This window comes from Sus scrofa, chromosome 18 (assembly GCF_000003025.6).
Source record: "Sus scrofa isolate TJ Tabasco breed Duroc chromosome 18, Sscrofa11.1, whole genome shotgun sequence".
Classification (NCBI taxonomy): Eukaryota; Metazoa; Chordata; class Mammalia; order Artiodactyla; family Suidae; genus Sus; species Sus scrofa.
In genome coordinates this window covers 49,018,878-49,040,053 of record NC_010460.4, presented here as the reverse complement: position 1 = coordinate 49,040,053, position 21,176 = coordinate 49,018,878, and the positions used below count along the sequence as shown (strand labels likewise).

The window sequence follows — 21,176 nt, the reverse complement described above, 5'->3', positions numbered from 1 at the left end:
ATCCTAAAGGGGCTGGGAGACTCCCCAAGAGGGCACCGTAGGAACAGAGCCAAGGAAATGCAGGACTTACCTGCTCCAGGTGGGCTTTCGCACAGCGGGGACTCACGACCTGAGGGGAAAAAAACAGATCAGCAGATGGGTTCTCTCAGGAAAAACATGCCGCATCACCATCAAGCGAGGCCCCCAAGCCTGACACTGTCTCTGACTGCATTCACAAAGTTTCAGCATCTCAAGACAAAAAAGACATGGCGTTACCAGAGTCCAGGTTTTGTTGCTTTTATAAAGTCTGGATCCTTTTCAGAGAATGTCATGAAAACCATGGGGCCTCCCCCCAAGAGAAATGCCCAGGGCTCCCAAATACAGGACTTCATCTTTAATTTGGAAGATCTAGTGGACTCCTAGGCTAGGATGTTCTGAGCTAGCACAAGCGCCTCCTCACCAGGTAGCATGGGGAGCAGGGGCCAGGAGAGAGAGAGAGTGGGCACTCCACCTGGGAGCACCCAGCTGCCCCGACACCTCACTAGCCCACTCAGGGCTGGCACTCTCTATAAAGCAGATCAACTTTTCCAGAGCTCGTGCCACAACTGGAACAGAAGTCAAGGTCTGAATGTGTCAATGCCCTGTGGACGCTTCACTCTAGGCTGGAGCTGAGCGCCTGAGATGGTGATGGAGTCCCCTGACTCCCCCGTGGTGGGCCCCTGCAGATGTGAGTGCACTAAGACAGACACACACGGAGCCCGAGTGACGGGGCATAGCTGTGATCCGGAGAAAGAACACAGTTGCAGGCGCCTGGGACGACAGACCCAACGAAGATAAAGATTCCAGCTCTGGAGTCTGTCCTGTATGGGACTTCTGCTCCACCGCTCACTGGCCACGCAACCCCGGGCTCTCATCACTCTGGACTCAGTTTCCTCATCTGAGCACTGCAGGTAGTGAGAGCTTGTGGTGCTCACAACAGGTGCCTTCACTGAGCCTCAGTCGGGAACAGGGCACCCTCCCGGAGCAGAAAGGGCTGTGGGCAGGTGAGAGGATCAGACTTGCTTCCTGCGGTTCTGGAAAGCCAGGATCCTGCACCTGCAGGTGGGATTCACCTCCCCACGGGCTGCCTCCTGGCTCTCCTCCCCCCAGACCCCTGATAGCCCCATCCATCCTTCAAGAGTTTTCTAAAAACAAGAGAAATCCCAGGGATCTGACGTACTGTCCTTGTAGGTTGGAGTGGGCGGCAGTGTGACCTTGGCTCTTGCCATATCAACTATTTATAGTTCTCGCTTATCTTAACAAAGTTCCTCAAGGAATATGATACACAGTCATTCATCTGTCTGAGACATATTAGTACTCCACCAGGATTCTGACTCATGCTCTCGTCTGGGGCAGAGGCCCTTCTCTCCTGACACCCCCTCTTCCTCCCCTCTACCCAGCGGCCCCCTTCCCACACCCTTAGCAGCCCCTCTCACTGTCCAGAACTGCTGAGCTAAGAGTTGCTTTACTCTACACTGAGAATCCCCGGGAAGGAGGAACCTTCTTTGAACATATAGGGAGCTACGTGCAGATGCTTACAGGATGGTGCTGGCAGTCAGACAGGAAGTCCCCATGCCTAAAGTGATTAATTTCATCCCGTGCACGGTCCTTACTTGGTGCAGGCTCGTGTCCTAGATGTCTGACATGCTGCTGGGACGTGTGTAAGCCACTGAAGCTCCTACCTTTGAAACATCATTATTCCACGTGATACTATTCAGCAATAAAAAGAAATGAGCTATCAAGCCATGAAAAGATATGGAAGAACCTTAAATGCATATCACTGAATGAAAGACGTCAATCTGAAAAGGCTACACATACTGTAAAGATTCCAGCTTTGCGACATTCTGGGAAAGGCAAAACTCTGGGGACCATACAAAGATTAGTGGTTGCCAGGGGTTGGGGGATGGATGAATAGGTGGGGCACAGAGAATTTTTAGGGCAGGAAAACTGTTCGCTGTGCTACTATAATGAGAGATACACATCGTTATACATGTGTTCCAGGCCTAGAATGTATAACACCATGTAAATTACGGAGTTTGGTCAGTAATGTCACATGCACCACACCAACACAAGGTAACAATGGGGGACAGACACGGCAGGAAAGTGAGCATAGGTTAACTCTGTACTACCCAACTTTTCTGTAAATCTAAAACTGGCCCCAAAAGTAAAGCATATTAGTTACTTTTAATTCATTGTCTGGAAGATGTGTCTGTCAAGAGAATGAAGGCAAAAGCCCTGTGCATTATCAGAAACTTGACGCTGTTTTGTTTGTTTGTTTTCTTTTTATGGCCGCACCTGCAGCATATAGAAGATCCCAGGCTAGGGGTGGAATTGGAGCTGCAGCTGCCGGCCAACGCCATAGCCACAGAAATGCAGGATCCGAGCCGAGTCTGGAACCTACACCACAGCTCACGGCAACACTGGATCTTTAATCCACTGATCAAGGGATCAAACCTGCATCCTCACGGATACTAGTCGGGTTCGTTACCACTGAGCTACAAGGGAAACTCCCAGAACTTGAGTTTTAAAAACAGCAGCCACTAAGTAGACAGTGCTGAGGCCACCCAGGGACTAGTGATACCATCACCCAGTCTGTCCCCAGAGTGTCCTCCAGAAAACAGGAGAGGGCTCCCTGCTCTGCGGGCCCCCAAATCCCACCTTCCCTGGCTGTGCCACAAGCCCCGTCTACTGCTGACGTCACAACAAGCTGTGCAGTCTGCACCCCGATCATGTCATTTGTATTGTGCATCCTCTCCTGCCAGGCACTCACTGTCACTGTCCTTTTCGGACGCATCAGTTAACAAAACAGACAAGCCCTCCGGGAGGAGACATTCTCGAACACCAACTGCATAAACGTCACGAGAAAGGGAGCCGGGCGTGGGGTGAGGTGAGCGGGATCCTGGGGTCAGGGCAGCAAATGGCAAACATCAGTTCTGCATTTCCAGGACCGCATCCCTGCCAGAAATGAACCTCTCGACCAGACAATCGACGACAAGCCCTATTGTCTGTCTTTACATGCCCTGGGGTGAAAAGCAGACAGCCGATGTCTGAGGAGGACGTCGCGTTAGAAGGAATTTGCACATGGAAATGCACAAGAAGACCAACTCCGAGAAGAGGGGTGGTCTGGGGGGCGGGAGAGAAGCCACGTGTCTGTGCAGAGAAAAGCAAAGTTTCCATCAAGAACTACAAACACCCAGCTTTGTAAAGCCCATCAGCAAGGGGACACACGGACTCCTCTTCCTTCAGCGTGACATTCCAGCATGGAAATGACGTGAGGACAGATGCGATTTGCACATCACGTTAGAGAAAGGCAGGGAGCACGGTCTGGCAGAGCTTGGAGCAATCGGTGGTCCGGACGCTCTCACATGGACCACCCTGCACGGCATCAGCGATGTGAGTGGCAGGCAGTTGGCGCCTTGGTTGCATTTCCTGGAGCCTCGGGTGTCCCCCCGCCCTGGCTCTGCAGCCTGACCGGAGACAGACGTGCGCGGCTTCTCTGGACAGGCTGCGTCCAGTGCTGGAGTCCACACAGCTGCAGCCTCTCCACCTGCCCCTGACCTTCAGGCGCTGCCTGCGTGTCTCTCCAGAGCAGCACATCCTCAGAATGGAGCCACCAGGGGACCATGCCGAGGGCGGCCACCCCAGGTTCAGGTGGGCTCAGTCATGGCGTCGCTCACCTGCTTTCGGTTCCCGTCTCCAGGGCAACCTCTGATCACACGCCTCTCGGGGCTGGCTGGGTCTCTGCTGCTGTCATTTGACAAAAGGAATACCGTGACACTGGGTCATTTCTGGGGAGCCTCAGCCATGCTCAGCATGGAAGGAGCGGAGACTTCTTGAGCGGTCGGCCTCTGCGGGGCCCGTCTCATGTCACTGATGGAGCTGAAAGCAGAGCGGGCAGCCAGGACGCACCCTGGGACTGCAGGAGGGTCCCGACGCTGCTCTGCTCCCCAACACTGTCCTGCCTGTGTGCCTCCCACTGACCCCCGAGGGCATGGCCAGTGCGCCGGGGGGCGGGGGGGGGGTCAGATCAGTGCCTTCCTCGCCAAGCCCCCTTCCTCTTTTGGAGGTGGCCCGATCAAGTGGCAGCAGGAAGATAACAGTCACAACAAGGCCAGGGCACCTGCAGGTCCTTCTCACCGGCTGCAGAGCCCAGGAAGCTGCTGAGCATCCGGTCAGGGCGCTGAGTCCCAAGGAGGCTGGGCCACGTGGGCAGATCCTCACAGGGTGGGGACGCGGTCCCTGGGTCCAAACTCCTGGGTCCACATTCCTCTTGTGATACGAATGGCTCCCCTTTCTCGCCAGAAGAAGCCTGGGAGTCAGGGTGACAGAGGGTGTGGGAGGGACAAGGCAGGAGGCAGGGCCAGCACTCCTTGACTAAGGAAGCCCCGGCGAGGCCCCAGAGGCCTGCAGTGAATGGCCAGGTGGCGGCTCCGTGTGGGGCTGAGCCACCGTTACCAAGGACGACCACAAACAAACAGGGCTGGCCCGCCACACCTGGCTAGTGGCGCCTGCTGCCTGCTGGTATCAGCAACCTGTCCCGAAGCCGGCAGGTGAGCAGGTGAGGGAGACGGGGTGGGGGTGGAGAAGGGAGGCCCTGCACAGTGACTGTGACCCTGGCGGGTGGGAGTGGGGCGAGTGTGAGTGTGTGAGGGAGGGTGTGAGGGTGTATGAGGGTGAAGGTGAGCATGGGGAGTGAAGGAAGGTGTGAGAGAGTGTGAGTATGAAAGAGTGTGTGAATGACTGTATGGGGGTGAGTGACGGCATGAGATTAAGTGTGTCAGTGTGTCTGTGTGCGTGCATCTAAGTGTGAAAGGCAGGGGGGTTGTTTGCTTTTTTTTTTGGTTGTGCCCACATCATGCAGATATGCCTGGGCCAGGGATGGAACCCATGCCACAGCAGTGACAATACCAGATCCTCTAGCTGCTAGGCCGCCAGAGAACTCCAGGCATGTGTTTGAAGCGTTTGCACGAGCACATGTGCACACACATGCACACACACCCAGCCCTGCACTTCACTTCCCAGGGGGAACCAGGGCTGTGGTCCCCCAGGGCTGACTCCGGCTCTGAGAGGCCCTTTCTCCAGGAGGAGTGACGGGCACCTGGGCTGATTCTGGAGGTCAATGCTAGAGGGAGACTAAAGGTCAGATTGACACGTGCCTTAGAGAGGTTTGTCTTCCTTCTCATCAGTGCCAGGAAACAAAGCATTCGGCTTTGTTGTCAATGGTTCTTATTAAATTTTACCTTGGACAAAGCTTGACATCTTCCCACCAGCATCCCCAAAAGCGCGCATGCGTCACTGGCACCCTGCATGTCACCGTGGGCTCAGAGCAGAGGTAAATCAGAGGACAACCTCTTCTCAACCGCCAGGAATCCATGTGCGCTGAGTCTCCTGGCGGAGCTTCACAGATGCCCGCGGACCTCGGTGCCCTGGAGCGCGCGGCACGTACCTCCCGTTTGGCCGCGAGAGCCCCCAGCTTGGTCTCTCCTCCTGCCATTTTTTCCCACTTGTTTCCCAGGTAACTCCACCCACAGGTGAGCCCCCAGCTGGGCATCCAGCCGGCCTGAGCAGATCCAACTCACGCCAGGACCTTGGAAGGATGGGTCACCGCAACAGCAACAGCCAACAAGTCTCAAAATGCACTAAATAGAGACACACAGGCACCAAAAGTAACTCCATCTGCCATCACGTTGGTGCAAAATGGGCAAACCTGGCAGGTGAGCCAACTGGCCTGGCAGCAGGTTTGAAGGCAGTCAGCAGAGTTATACCAAGTAAAAAAGCACACAGAGCATCACTAAATAAAACCACTTTAGCACCGTAATTTGAATTCTAACAGAGGCTGTGCAAATTTGGGAGTAACGTTTCACTTTGTTTTATCTTTGCAAAAGTGATTCTTCTTTTTGAGGGGGCCGGTGCTGTGCCTGCGGCATGTGGAAATTCCAGGGCTAGAGATCAAACCCCACACCACAGCAGCAACCCGGGCCACTGCAGCGACAACACCGGACACCTAACCCACAAGTGCAAAGGTGATTATGAAGGAAACACACGATGACATGAGACCAAGACTTTCCCACGTCAGCCTGTTGAGTCCCAGGCCGCCGTCGCCATCTCTCATGGGCTGAACCAGGAGCTGGAGAGATGGATGCAGATCTGCCGGCCACAGGGACCTCACCGGAACAGGGGGCGACCCCTCCCTCATCTCTGCACAGAGCAGCACTCGAGCAGAAGGAGGCTTTCCCCAAGGAGCAGAATCTTTCTTATCACCTTGATTTTTCATTATTTTATAGCTTTACTTCTGGCACTGTACATTACTGATCAGAAAAGCAATAAGGTGTTTTCAGCATCCATCACAGATACTTGAGAAAAAAGTCCAATTATTTCTACTAGCATTACTAGCATTTACTATAAATGGGGGGTGGGTGGGTAGAATAATGAAAAGAGGAAAGCCCGCTCTTCCCCAGGGCTTATATTCTAAGAGGGGCACGTCTGCTAAAATGCCATCTCTTGGGCAGCTCGGGCCGCCGTAACCAACACCACGGCCTGGGCAGCTTCAACAGCCCTACCTCTCACCGTCCTGGAGGCTGGAGGTCGGAGACGGAGTGTCAGCCAGGGCTGGCTTCTCCTGAGCCCTCTCTCCTTGGTGTGCAGGAGCATCTCTGCTCCTCACCGGGAGGTCCCTCTGGGTGTCTGTCTCCTGATTTTTCTTGTAAGGACACCAGGCATATGGGGTTACGGCGCCATCCGTATGACCTCATGTTACCTCCAGCCTCTCTTTAAAGACCCTATTTCCGGAGTTCCCGTCGTGGCGCAGTAGTTAACGAATCTGACTAGGAACCATGAGGTTGCGGGTTCGATCCCTGCCTTGCTCAGTGGGTTAAGGATCTGGCGTTGCCGTGAGCTGTGGTGTAGGTTGCAGACACGGCTCGAATCCCACGTTGCTGTGGCTGTGGTGTAGGCCACAGCTCCGATTCGACCCCTAGCCTGGGAACCTCCATATGCCGTGGGAGCGGCCCAAGAAATGGCAAAAAGACAAAAAAAAAAAAAAAAAAAAAAAAAAAAGACCCTATTTCCAAATCAGCACACATTCTGAGGTCCTGGGGGACGATGCTCCTCCCTATGCATGTGGGGAAGAGGGCACTTCAGCCTGGCACTGACCACCAGAGGCCTGCGCGGGCCAGTGCGGAACAAAGACCAACACAGGCCGTCCTCCCAAGGCGGGCGGGGGCAGGGTCCTCCACGCAGGGCCCCGGGCTGGGCCGTGGGCCGTGGCCAGTCATTCCTCTGGGCTGGAGAGGCTCCAGCCCAACGTTCAGCATCACCCTCCAGAGAATGACAGAATCCACGAGAAGGGACGGCTGCCCAAATGCCGACCTTCGAGACTTTGTTAATATATTTGCTTCCTTCAAGAGCTTCTCCTTGACTTTATCAGGCATGACCCTGGAATCCCTAATGAGGTTCACATTCCTCGGGAAACTGTTCTCCCACTGAGCGTTAAAGCCCCATGTAGCCTGTCTAATCCCCATGAGAACACGCTGCCCTACAAACGCGGTGAAGCCTTCCGAGGAGCGGAAGAGAGAGCAGGAAAGTCACTGGAATCATTTCAATCTAGTTTCCCGTAAAGTTAACCATCAGCCAGCGAAGAGCGTGCCCTCTGGGGCGGGCCCTTACCAGATTCCTGGGTCTTATCTTTTTGAAAATCGAGGGGAAAAAAAAAAAAAAAAAAGATGGCATCCCATGACTGATAAGATGCTAATGGCTTTTGCTGCAGAACCGGAAGGAAAAAACTCATCAATCCAAGCGAATGGCAGAAATATTTTAAAAATGAAGCTTCAGAAATCTTTCAGAAACTGTCTTATTTTTCTGATCATTTACAACACCAAGGATCATGACTTAACCAAAATGACTGGATCCAGTGCCATGAGAAGAAACCAGGGCTCCAGTTCAGAAGCATTCCCCACCGGCCATGTCAGGATCGGCCTGGAAAGGCATCACAAGGGATTGGTAATTAAGAATAATCAACAGACCCGCGTTGGCAAAGAGTTTCTATTTCAATTAATTACAGGGGCGCACCGGTTACTGCGACAGCAATGCCTTCACCCTATTTCCACTGCAGCTGGATCCTCAAAAGTGGGGGCATCACGTGGGTCTTGAGGTGATTCTGTCACACCCCCTCGAGGAGGGAACAAAGGCCAAGGGCAGGGAGGTGAGCAAGGGTTAGTAGGCCCGGAGATGCAGAGACTCCACGCGTGGCGGGGGGTGCCTTCCTTCCCTGCATCCCCACAGACACGGGGAGTGGAGGAAGGCAGCTCTCAATTGGCACCTTAAAGAGCACAGAGTGGGAGTTCCTGCTGTGGCTCAAGGGGATAAGAACCCGACACCGTGCGGATGCAGGTTCGATCCCCGGCCTCGCTCCGTGAGGTAAGGATCGGGCGTTGCCCTAAGCCGAGGCATAGGTCCCAGAAGCAGCTCAGAGTCAGTGCTGCCGTAGCTGTGGCGCAGGCTGGCCCCTGCAGCTCTGATGTGACCCCTAGCCCGGGAACGTCCATACGCCCCAGGTGCAGCCATAAAAGGAAGAGAAAAAAGAGCATCAGGTGTACTATGAGGTGACAGAAGGTGCTTAGAAGCCGATGGTGGAACAAAGAAAACGGGGGAGAGTATACATTGTCTGGGAGTCCACCGGCTTCAAGTGCAAAAGCCAGCAAACCCAAGCCGAGAGCAAGCAGGCGGGGGTCCACAGCAGCACAAAAGGGCTGCAGGGCGCCAGGCATGCTCCATCTCCCTGCCTGGGATGTGACCACACAGAGGGCGTCCACCGTCAAAACTCACCAGGCTGGACGTTTATGAGAGGTGACCTTTCCAAAGGCATGCTTCAATTTTAAACCAACATTCATCTAGAAACCTAACATATACTTCGTTTCAAGTGCATGAGTCAGCTGGATAGAAGGGTAAAAGCTCAGGACTCTGACTCAGAGACTGACATTAAATCCCCCAGTGTCCCCTGCCCTCTCCTAGCCAGCCTGATCCACCCAGCAAGGCCTGGCTCTCCCAACTCAACCCACCTCGGCTGTGAAATGGGGCTCTTATCACCTCGCCGTGGGCTGTGAACCTGGAGAGACCACGAAAGGCTTTGATAGAATGACTATGGAATATACATACTATCAGATTGCTGGGGGGGGGAGACCTGAGACCCTCCCAGAGGACAGAAGAGTGAGTTACGACCGTCACGTGGCGCTGGGAGAGCTCCGCCGTCTCTCCTGACACAGACATCACAGAGCAGCGCAGACTGTGTTTCCTGCCGACGCAGGGCTGGCTCTGTAATCACATCAGTAGGAGAGTAAGAGGCCATCTCCCTGGTGCCCTGGTCACCACGACAGGCTGCTGATTCCATGTGCCCACGACTGCAGGACACCCAGAGCCCCCCAGGATTCCACGTGCTCCCAGGAAGGAGCTGTCTGAATGGCACGCCTGGCAGCTAACGCAGAAAACAAGTCAACCGGTGGGGTTAGCGAGTGAAGGGCCACGTTTTGCTCTGGTTTATTCATATGCCCAAGATAAAGGTTAAAATCCTGGCTGATGAGACGGCACATGGGGACGACTGGATGGGACCCAAGCACCTGTGCCAGAACCTTCTCAAGGATGCCCAGCCCAGGGTCAGGGACGTGACGCTGCCCCGGCTCGCTCCTTTGTGGCCCCGGCTGGCATGTCCGCAAGGATCAGTGCTCCACAGGACAGGGACGGCCACACGAGTCCTTCTCTGGGACTGTTCCTGTCACCCCAGAAAGGGGCAGGGGCCTTTCCACCACACAGCTGCCTGAAGTAGAAGCAGCCCCAGGCCAGGGTGCATGCTGGCCCCAAGGTGTACAGGCTGCACGAGGCGCCCCAGCCTCCCCGGAGCTCGAGGACCCCAAGGGGCACTGGACCCTGCACCTCCTTTTTCCATCCCCAGGGCCCAGGATCATCTCGCCCCCCCGGGCCACCTCAGGCTGGGTCCTCTGCCAAGAAAACCCACCTCCCCCTTCCCATTCTGCCTACTTCAAGGCTGGACCAGAGGCCCTCCTTCAGGAAACCCACAAATATGATGTGCTCTGTCCCCAACCAAGACCCCTCCACCCACCAAGCCCCTCCCCTCGCCTTCCCCTCTCCACCCACCCATCCTCTTCCCTCCCTCCCCCCTCTCCACCCACCAAGCCCCTCCCCTCGGACACCTAACATGGACAGCTGCATAGCCTGCAGGGACACAGGGAGAAGGACACCCCCACCCCCAAAGAACACCAACCCTGTGTACAAGGTGGGTGGAGCCAGGAGAAACAGAACCAAGAGATGCACCAAAAATTCAGGACAAATGAAGTCCATGCTTCTGCTTTTTTTTAAGAGAAGAGCTTAGAAGTGATGTGACAAAGTGATGCGACAGCACCCCACTTTTTAACACCTTCCTTCTTGTTACAAAAGGAAGGGAGAAAAGGCACAAACAGGAAAAAAATCACCATTTTTAAGAATGGAAATGATACACAAAGGGGGATAGCAAGGAAACTTCCCCCAAATATTTCGGCAACAGTGTTGAAGAATTACACAGCGCTGGTCTGGTTTTCGCCAACTGTTCTTTGATCCAGGGAAGGGCTGGCAATAAAGGGAAAAAGGACAACTTTTCCTATCAAATTTTTATCAAATCTTAGAAGAAAAAAAATTTTCTTTTTTTGCTTTTTTTAGGGCTGCACCCGAGGCATGTGGAGGTTCCCAGGCTAGGGGTCCAATCAAAGCTGCAGCTGCCAGCCTACCCACAGCCACAGCAACGCAAGATCCTTAACCCACTGAGCGAGGCCAGGGATCCAACCTGCAACCTCATGGTTCCTAGTCGGATTCACTTCCGCTGTGCCACGACAGGAACTCCAGAAAAAATTTTAAATTTTACCATTAGGCCCAGAAGGGTCAGCTCACTCACTGTAAATGTCCATATAATCATATTCCACTAAACCCACGGGAGCTCACCGGACGAGCCTAAACCTCCTCCACATTTACAAAATCCTGCCAATTCTGTCACTCTCCACCCAGGATCCCAAACAGAACCTAGAACTGGGGCAAGCCCGTCCCCATCTGCCCAGGCCACCAGCCCCACCTGCCAGGTTCTCCCTCAAACACCCGTGAGTGCCTTCCTGCTGCCCCTTTGCTGCAACCAGGTCCTCCCCAGGCAGCACTCTGCTTTGCAGGGGCCTCCTACCGCCAGGCAAGGCCCTCGCAGCGCACTCGCTGAAAATAAAGAAGACGGCCTCCAAAATGACAAGGGTTTCAATAAAGACTCTGGAATCCGAGTTTCTGACTTCTCAGCCCTCCTCCACAAGGAAGCGGTGGTGTGTTTACACTAAAGACCGTCTGGGAGTTCCCGCTATGGCGCAAGGGGATCAGCGGCATCTTGGGAGCGCTGGGACGCAGGTTCAATTCTCCAGCCCGGCACAGTGGGTTAAGGATCCAGTGTTGCTGCAACTGTGGCTTAGGTCACAACTGTGGCCGGGATCTGACCCCCGGCCCAGGAATTCCATATGCCGCAGGGGAAGGAAGGAAGGGAGAGAGGGAAGAGGTGGGGAGAAAGAGAGAACGAGAAAGAAAGGAAGAAAGAGGGAGGAAGGACGGAATAAAAAAATAATGTGAAACATAATTAAAAAAAAAAAAAAAAGACGGTCTAAGCAGAGGCAGGGGAGGCTGAGAGCCCAGAGTCCGGTGCTCAGCTCTGGTAGACCAGAAGGCCTACCGGCTCCGAAAGTTCCCGAGTGGGGGGTTGCAGGGGGCTTAGGAGCTGAAAGGTGCGGAGACACACGGGGCTGGTGAGAAGGTAAGAGTCAAAAATGCCTAAAAACACACAAAGATGAACTGTACCCGGATCCGCCCGGAGGACACCCATCCCAGGAGCTATTTCTGAGCTCGAAGGAAAAGAGGAGGCCGGCCCTTCCTGAATCCCTGCTCAAAATAACCCGCTTTACGAGAGACAAAACAAAGCACAGGGGGAAACGGGAGTTTAATTTTACAGATTAAAATGTGGGGGTGGGGATTCAAATGCTTCGCTGATTATTTTCATCCTGCTCTCAAAGGAGCCATGGGTTTTCTATTTAGGAAAACTCTCCGCCAGAAGCAGCCCCACGAAAATAAAACCGGCAGGTGGATTAGGACTGTTCTCCTCCGAGGATAACGGCCAGCGGGTTCAAGTGAGAGGTGCGGAGCTGCTGACGCAGACCCCCGACCCCCGCCGCCGTGAAACACTCCCAGAGGCTCACTGGGCATCACTGGAGGCAGGCGTGACCCAGTGACTCCGGCGCTGGCCCTCTGTCCTCACCCGGGTGGTGGTGCTGGCCACGGACACACGTGCTCAGAGGCAGGATGCGGGGTGCCAGGAGGCACGGGGTGTCCAAGGCCAAGGTGGGAGTGGGTCCAAAGCCATCAAGTGCCCTTGAGCACAAGGCCTGCAGAAGCACATGTCCCCAAAGCCCACCAGCATGTGCCCCCCACAGGGACAGGGACAATGAAGTCAGTGCAGGCTTCTGTCACCTCTACCAGCCTGAACGCGGGGCTGGGGAGACAACGGAGGGAAAGAGCAACAGAGGGGTGACCTTGGATAATGAGAGGTGTCCCAGCCAGAGCTGGAACACACCCCCAAACCAAGAGAAAAGTTCCTGGAACCTGGATCCCAGGGTGTCACGACAAGCGTATGCTGAAGCTCGGAGGATGTGCTGTGGCGTCTAGAGAATGTTCCAGGGCCAAGGGAATACACTGCTTTACCCATTAATAGAGGACACGAGGCCTGCACTGACGGAGCTGCCATCAGAACCCCGACCAGGTCCGGAGCCCCTTCTCCAGTGGGTCCCACGGCTCAAGGGGCTGCTCCTGACAGCTACACATGGAAGTTTCCATTTTCTACTTTTTGTTCTCCCAAAATAAGGGCAGGTGCAGGGAAAGAATCACCTATAAGAGCGGCATGAACTGGAGAGCGCAGAGAGGAAAAGAAGATCCACCAAGCTTTTTCTTGCTTTTGTTGACATTCGAGTGACAGGTGCCCACAGCAGCCTGGCCCCAGGGCCGCTCTCCTGGGCACCAAGTTCCCGGCTGCATGAGGTCCCTTCCACAGCTGGCTCTGCCCTGCCGCCTGACGGGGCCGGGACACATCTGTCACTGTCATCACCAGGGTGCCGTCTGCTTTGAATCAAGGGGCCTCGTGGACCCAAATGCCCTTACTGTCATCAGAGCCTGGCTGCCTGGGTCAGATGGCACTACCCTCCGGATGCCCTGCAGGTGGACACCTGCCCCCTCTCTGCCCTCGGCCTTGGGGAGCTGGCTTGCTTGATTACGTTTGATCCTCTCCCAGGTAACTAAGTCCCCTTTGCACAACAGGGGGGCCCCATAATAAACCGGAATCCACTTGCTAAAAATACTTCAAACCATCACTGCTACCGTTCCATTCCTCCCGTCCCCCCAAGTCCTACAGGTGTGGGGGACACAGGGCACTGGCTCATTTGTCACACAGGCCTCACCCAGTGCTCTCTCTATAAAGGACCAAAGATGCACGGGCCAAAGATGATGGTGCAGGAAGGGCTGTTTTTGAAGGAATCTTCTAGAACGTACACACTTAAATTTGTTGGAAGCTCTTTACAAGTCACCTTGAGACACTACCCATATATTCCAACAATTGCATTATTCATTAAAACAAAGCTGACAAAACCAAAACCCTGTTGGAACAGGGTTTTGAGGTGCTGAGTCAGGTCCCAGAGAAGACAGGTGGGACTGCAGGCAGGGGCAACCGACCTGCACGTCCCAGCACCCGCAGTCACGGGATTGATCAACCACCAAGTCCTCCCCAAAAGCACGGAGCCTTGCTGCGGATGAAGTCACAAAAACATGTGTTCCCAGAATGTCAAAAGGTATTCTGAGAAACTTGAGCAGTGCTCAGTCTCAGGCGCCCCTCCCCTCACAGATGACATCTGCAGCCAGGAATCTGTGACAACTGGCCCCGGTGGACTCCCCCACCCAGGGGGCATGGCTCCAGGGGAGTCAGGCTGGAGTGAGAAGGATGTGGCTCAAAAGCAGGTTCCCAGGGCACCTCCACTGTCTAGTCTAAATAACAGCTGCAGAGTTTCCTGGCAGCTCAGCATGTTAAGGATCCGGCATTGTCACTGCTGTGGCTCAGGTGGACAACTGCGGCGCAGGTTCGATCTCTGGCCCAGGAACTTCCACATGCTGCAGCACGTGTGGCCGAAATAAGTGGAGAGATAGATAGATGACAGATAGATAGATAGATAGAAGACAGACAGACAGACAGGTAACAGAGTGCAGCTGGACAGGCAGCAGCCCGGGCTCTCCTCCTGCTAACTAGGTAACTAGCCTAATGGAGTAGCCAGCGGGTAAGAGCAGTTTCACTAGGTGCCTATGGAAGCTGCCACATCAGCCACAACACAATGTGGAATGAAAAATGATGACGTACTGAAAACAGAACGTGGAAAGGACGTGATTTATTTAAAACACGTATATTTCAAAAGAAGATTAATTCCCTTCTGAGCTTTTTGGGGGCAGGGCTAGTGAATCCCACATAAACAGAGCTTAACCCTAGGCCATATTCCAGAGCAAATCAGCCACGATGGAATGACACTGTCAACATCGCAGCCACTTGGTCCTGTCACCCGGCCACATGCCTGTTTCCTCTTGTGTAAAATGGTGAACGCAGTGCCTGCAGGCCCGTCCAGTGCCCAGCAGGGTCTGAAGTGCCAGCAGAAGAAGGTGCCAGAACTACCCCTGGCAGTGTTGCTCAGGGGACAAACTTCTCCCATTCGCAGTGGCTCCATCCTGCTGGCCACCTTCAGGTCCCAGACAGTTCCAAGACCCCACAATGGAGGCCCCTGCTTGGCCCAGATTATTTAGGGTTGAAAAACATGAATTCCTGTACAAAGGAAATGGCCCTGCTTATATAAAATAGCACTTTGCTAGTGCAGCTGCACGCGGCTTGCTGACTGCAGGAGCTGACCCAGAGCCCGTGCCACGGCTTCGCTGGTAGGAATTCGCATGTGGGGCTGTTCCCCAAATCCTGGGCCTCAGAGTAACAGTTTCAGTGGGACGACAGCCACAGCCATGAATATACCTGTAGCAACGTGACTTTCTTCTTTTTTTTTTTTTTTTTTAGGGCCACACTTGTGGCCTATGGAACTCCCCAGGCTAGGGGTCCAATCAGCACTGCAGCCACTGGCCTACGCCACAGCCACAGCCACCCCAGATCCAACTGGCATCTGCGACCTACAACACAGCTCATGGCAACGTCAGATCCTTAACCCACCGAGCAAGGCCGGGGATCGAACCCGTGTCCTTATGGATACTAGCCAGGTTCATTAGCAGTGAGCCACGACGGGAACTCCCTAAAGTGATTTTCTTCTAATTATAATGAGTCAGGAAAAAAAATGGTGAGGACAGTCTACCAGGAAGGGGAACTTACAGGAAAAGGAATAAAAATACCCAGAAGAAGAGCTGAACTTCACAATTCTTCATGGCTCTTTTGACTCGAGTGATAAATTGCAAAAATAAAAACCAAGATAGGGAAGCAACGAGATGTCCTTTGGGGGGTGAATGCACAAATAAACCATACATCCAGACAATGGCATATGATTCAGCAGTTTAAAAAAAAAAAAAAAAAAAAGAGTTCCCACTGTGGCTCAGCGGGTTAAGAACCTGACACTGTCTCTGTGAGGAGGCCGTTTCAATCCCTGGCCTCACTCAGTGGGTTAAAGATCCAGCGTTGACACAAGCTACAGTGTAGGTCACAGATGTGGCTCAGATCTAGTATTGCTGTGACCATGCTGTAGGCTGGCAGCTGCAGCTCCGATGCAACCCCGAGCCTGGAAACCTCCATGTGCGGCAGGTGTGGTTGTAAAAAAAAAAGGAAAAAGGGGGGGGGCTATCAGGCCACTAAAAGGCATGGGGGAGGAGTTCCAGTCGTGGCTCAGTGGTTAAGGAATGCGACTAGGAACCATGGCCTCGCTCAGTGGGCGAAGGATCTGGCATTGCCATGAGCTATGGTGTAGGTTGCAGACGCAGCTCAGATCCTGCCTGGCTGTGGCTGTAGCGTAGGCCGACAGCTGTAGCTCCGATTCGAGCCCTAGCCTGGGAACCTCCATATGCCGCGGGTGTGGCCCTAAAAAGCAAAACACAGAAAATCAACAGCCAGACGTTAAAACACAGGCCCAGGTCTGTCTAACAGAGGTGGATAAACGGACTCCTCAAACTGGCCTGGCCTCCCCGTGGGTCCTGGGCAGGTGGCAGGCCTCCGCGGACCTGTGGTCAGCGAGCTACATCTGGTTACAGCCTGGCCAAAGCAAACCTAGAAACAGTTGTTGAATTGAGCAGCTTAAAAATTAACCGCCTCCTCCCTTAGCGCAGGGAATGCGAGGAGGCGGGGAGAGACGTGTAAACACTGACTGAGCAGGCAGGCGGTGTGACTCTTAAAGTCCCAGGGCCACCTGTAAGGCTGGAGCAAGGACAGGAAGCCCCCCAGAGAGGCTGTGACATCAAAGATAGAAAAGCAAAGGCGAAGCTGGTTTCCGCGACTTCCGGGCACCGTTAGCAGACAATCCAGGCCATCCCTGGCCAGACATGGAGCTGTGCCACCTCACATCACCCCCAAACCACCCTGCTGGATCCCCATCTGCCACCATATTTCTTTTCTTTTCTTTTTTTAATTTTATGGCTGCACCCACAGCCTATGGAAGTTCCCAGGCCAGGACTGAATCTGAGCCACAGCTGTGACCTATGCCGCAACTGCAGCTTTGCTGGATCCCTTAGCCCGCTGTGCTGGGCCGGGAATCGAACCAGTGCCTCTGCATCCACCTAAGCCACTGAAGTCAGATTTTTTGCAAGTGTCTTTTTTTATTTTTTTTAGGGCCACACCCATGGCATATGGAGGTTCCCAGACTAGGGGTCGAGTCAGAGCTGGGCCCTAGCTCACGGCTCCACGTCCCTTCCTGAGCCCCTTTTCTGCAGGGTGGCTCTCTTCTTCCACGTCACCCGCTCTACCAAGGGGACATCCTGAGCCAGGTCTGGAGCCTCCCTGATGGTGGCCCTGGTGGCAGCACAGTGACGATGGCAGCAGGGTTCACCACACGCGAACATGCTGGGGAAGGGGGGTTGTTCCCAGCACAGAGGGGACCCACAGCCACACCATCCCAGAGTCAGTAAGTGGACGAATGGGCCAGACATTAGGCCAAAGTCTATATATATATATATATATATATATATATATATATATATATATATACATATACACATACATATATATACATTCTCTTTAGCATATGGAAGTTCCCAGGCTAGGGGTTGAATCAGCGCTCCAGCTGCCAGCCCACACCACAGCCACAACAACAGGGCATCCAAGCCGCGTCTGTGACCTACACCGCAGCGCACGGCAATGCAGGATCCTTAACCCACTGAGTGAGGCCAGGGATCGAACCTGCGTCCTCATGGTTCCTAGTCGGGTTCGTTACCACTGAGCCACGACGGGAACTCCCAAAGTCTACGTCCTTGACCATAGCTTCACCCAGGCTCTCGTGGTCTCCAGAGAATTCCGGGCACCCACAGTCACGCACAGACGTGCGGTGATCAAGGACCCGGCCATCCAGGAGAGCCCCGTCTCAGCTCCTGGGAGACGCAGCTGCCCCAACCCCACCCCTGCTCCCCCTCATCTCCAAGGGCGGCTGTGAATTTCTGGCCCTCGTCTGCCCAGAAGCAAGAGCGTTATGGGTTGAGAATAAGAAGGGTCTTTGTTACTGCTGGTGGCATTCCCTCCTGCCATTCAAAGCTACATTATCGAGAAAAATGACAACGGATACATGTCCCCCCATCATGATCTAATGAGAATAAAAGCTTATCTCTCCCTAGCAAGCTGCCAATGACTGTGGCTAGAAATGCCATAATCAGTGATAGTTAAGACTTTTGGAATATTCTTTGAACCAAAGAATTCAATCCTCTAAGTAGCTGGCACCGGGCCTCCGTTAAGAAACAGTGCCAAGAGCAGTGGGGCTCGGTCTGCAGCTGCGGCTCAGGAGTGGCCGTGCCAGCCAGAGTGTCACAGGAGCCACACATAGGCACAGGCACACGTGCACAGACAGGCCGTGCTTCTGGGGGTGGCTCTGCCCTCTGTATGCCCCCCAACTCCAGCATGACAAGTCACAAGCTACACAGGACAAGGCTCACTACAACTGAGACCCACAGGGGCCAGGGCGCTTCTAAATGCTTACGAGGCGAGTGGGGACAAAGGCCTCCAAGGTGGTGTCTCGCCCTCGTCCACTGCACATAGGAGTCTCTGCTCCGTCAGTCACTTAGGTCACAGCACACAGCACACTGGAGAAAAGAGCCCAACCACGGGCAAAGCAGACCTAACATAAACCGAGGTCAGAAATTAAAAAAAGAAAACGTAGCTCCCATTGTGGCTCGGGGGTTAAGAACCCGACATAGGAGTTCCTGTGGTGGCACAGAGGAAACGAATCCCACTAGGAACCATGAGGTTTCGGGTTCGATTCCTGCCCTCGTTCAGCGGGTTAAGGACCCGGCGTTGCCGTGAGCTGTGGGGTAGGTCGCAGATGCAGCTCAGATCTGGCATTGCCGTGGCTCTGGCATAGGCCAGCAGCTGTAGCTTCAATTAGACTCCTCACTGGGAACCTCCATATGCTGTGGGTGTGGCCCTAAAAAGCAACAAAAAAAAAAGAACCTGTATCCATGAGGCTGCGGGTTCGATCCCTGGCCTCGCTCAATGGGATGCGGATCTGGCACTGTCACAAGCTGCAGTGTAGGTCTCAGAGGCACTTGGATTTGGTGTTGCTGTGGCTGTGGCTGTGGCACAGGGGCGGCTGCAGCTCCACTTCAGCCCCTAGCCCGGAACTTCCATATGCCATGGGTGCAGCCTAAAAGGAAAAAACAAAAGGAAAAATCATCCACGGCCACGCCTATGGGTGAGTGGGAGCAAGGGCCTCGGCCAGAAAAGAGGAAGCCTTCTCCACAGTGAGGCCGGAAGTGGCAGCAGAAGTGTCCCAAAGCCCCACCACTGGGCCGGGTCTTGAAACGACTAAAACCCACATCATGTGACATCTGAACGGGGCAGTGGGGGTTGTCGGCTTGGGGGCTGGTAACGGGTACCCAGCGCGGAGCTGCACCCAGCCTCTCTCCCCTTCTGCAACTGTCCCAAATGCTTCCTAACAAAGGTTCAAGAAGAAAAGTCATTTAATCTCTTTCTTGGAAAAAAAAAAAAAAAAAAAAAAAGCAAGGCTCGGGTTGAATTGGAGCTGCAGCCACTGCCTACACCACAGCCATGGCAACACCAGCTCTGAGGGCGTCTGAGACCCACGCCGCAGCTCGCGACAATGCCGGATCCTCATCCCTCTGAGTGAGGCCAGGGATCGAACCGCATCCTCGTGGACACTACGTCGGGTTCTTAACCCCCTGAGCCACAATGGGAACCCAGCACGGAGCCGCACCCAGCCTCGCCCCTTCTGCAACTGTCCCAAACGCTTCCTAACAAAGGTTTAAGAAGAAAAGTCATTCAGTCTCTTTCTTGAAAAAACAGCAGGGCTAGACCCACCTGTGAGTTTTCCAGCTTTGTGTGTGTGCACCTGTGTGTGTGTGTGTGTGTGTGTACCCGCGTGGGTACACTGTGTGCACGTGTGTGAACTGCATGTGTTGGTGCATGCAGGCACATGTGTGAACTTCATGTCTGCATGCATGAGTGTCGCGTGTGGGGGTGAATGTGTGTGCGTGCGCGTGCCTGTGTGTGTGGTGGGAAGAGTGGGGACACCCGGGTCCTGGTCTGTACACGGAGGTCACACGCACGTGAGGCCAGCTCGACCCCAAGAAGCCCGGCTCCCGCACACGTTCCTTCTGCCCAGAGCCCGAGGACCCACTGGAATCCGAATTCTCAGGAACCACTCACCCGAGCAGCAACAAAACCCCAAGATTCTCTAAAACCCCATCTCCCTGGACCTCCAGCCACAGGGGCAGCCTGTGGGGCACATGAGGGGGTCCCACAGAGGCGGGGCCCAGGCCCCTCCGAGGGTTATATCACATCCGCAAATGGTGGGGGTGCAGACGCTGAGAGCCAAGCAGAAAAGCAGGGCCCCATCCAGGGGTGCCTTCGGCTCCCACGTGCCACCTCAGGGCTCCTCACTCCCCCGTAATCAAAGTCCGACGCCCAACCCAGCACATCCTGGCCCCCAGCATTCGTGGGTACCATCCAGCAATCGAAGCACCCCCCCCCACACACACACACAGGGAATCCACAAACACAGGACATCTGTCTTGATTCAGGGTCCCCAGACTTCCATGACAGCCTGAAAACCCCTCAAGAAGAAGCCAGAAAAATCCTCAAGGCCAGGCGTCGTCCCCGGACCTTATCCCTGCCCCTCTGCGCCCTAAAGAGCAGCATGTCGACGTGACTAGAACGAAGAGTCACTTGTGGAGGAAGGGCTGCGACCTGGCCGGGACAAAATGACCCAATTCTTCCCTGAAACCAAATTCGCGAGAGTTATTTTTCGATAATGAAAAACATGGATTTCATAGCTCCTCGGTTGATTCTAAGATGAAAACTATACACGCTATCGGAAAGCATCTAGCAGCCGTTTCTGAAGCGTTTCGTTTCCGTGGCCACAGTCCAAAGCGGGCCCCTGGCGCGCACATCATTCAACGCGGGCCAACTCGGCTCCAGGCGCCCCCGGGGAGAGCAACGCGACACTTACCGCGGCTTCACATGGCTGGTGGCAGGCGTACTTGCAGGCTGCGAGAGAAAGAGAAAAAAGGCGTGTGTTGAGCGCTCGCTCAGGACTCTCTACGTCTCCAAACTCTCAGTCCTCGAAAGCGGCCGGACCGAGGGAGGTTTGCCGCTGAAGATGCAGCGCCGACGTGTATCGTGATGCCCAGGAGCCCGGCCAACCCTGCGGGGTCGGCAACGGCGCCGATGGAGCAGGGGACCCGGGGGAGCGGTTACAAGCACACCAGCTTTCCCAGGGTCCCCGAAGGAGAAAGGCAGTGAATCTGAGCAGGAGAAAGCATCCGTGTTTGCCTGGAAATGACAGCCTCTCGCCGAAAAAAAGAGAAACTTGAAAATGCCCCAGAAGAATCAGGATGGGTGCCTTTAAATTAGGGAGAAGCTGTGGACC

At 54.3% G+C, this 21,176-nt stretch overlaps 1 protein-coding gene and 1 long non-coding RNA gene across 7 annotated transcripts in view; one reads left to right on the top strand and one right to left on the bottom strand.

Annotated features, from left to right (window-relative positions):
* The window catches only part of TNS3 (tensin 3), a 231,497-nt gene that overhangs the window by 152,381 nt on the left and 57,940 nt on the right, over nt 1-21,176 (bottom strand). For 3 of the 6 annotated variants that reach the window (XM_021079356.1, XM_021079357.1, XM_021079352.1), the window contains exons 3-4: nt 20,757-20,794; nt 71-109 (exon numbers count right to left, since the gene is read on the bottom strand). Coding sequence is in view for 2 of the 6 variants with exons in the window: in XM_021079352.1 (XP_020935011.1) it covers nt 71-109; nt 20,757-20,794 (77 nt within the window). In the remaining 4 variants the exon portion in view is untranslated. The remainder of the gene's footprint in view (nt 1-70; nt 110-20,756; nt 20,795-21,176) is intronic. The other 3 variants (XM_021079358.1, XM_021079354.1, XM_021079353.1) reach the window with 2 other exon arrangements.
* LOC110257628 lies at nt 4,334-6,019 on the top strand. The gene is made up of 3 exons (XR_002340521.1): nt 4,334-4,568; nt 5,534-5,732; nt 5,904-6,019. It is a non-coding gene; the product is annotated as an uncharacterized LOC110257628 (long non-coding RNA).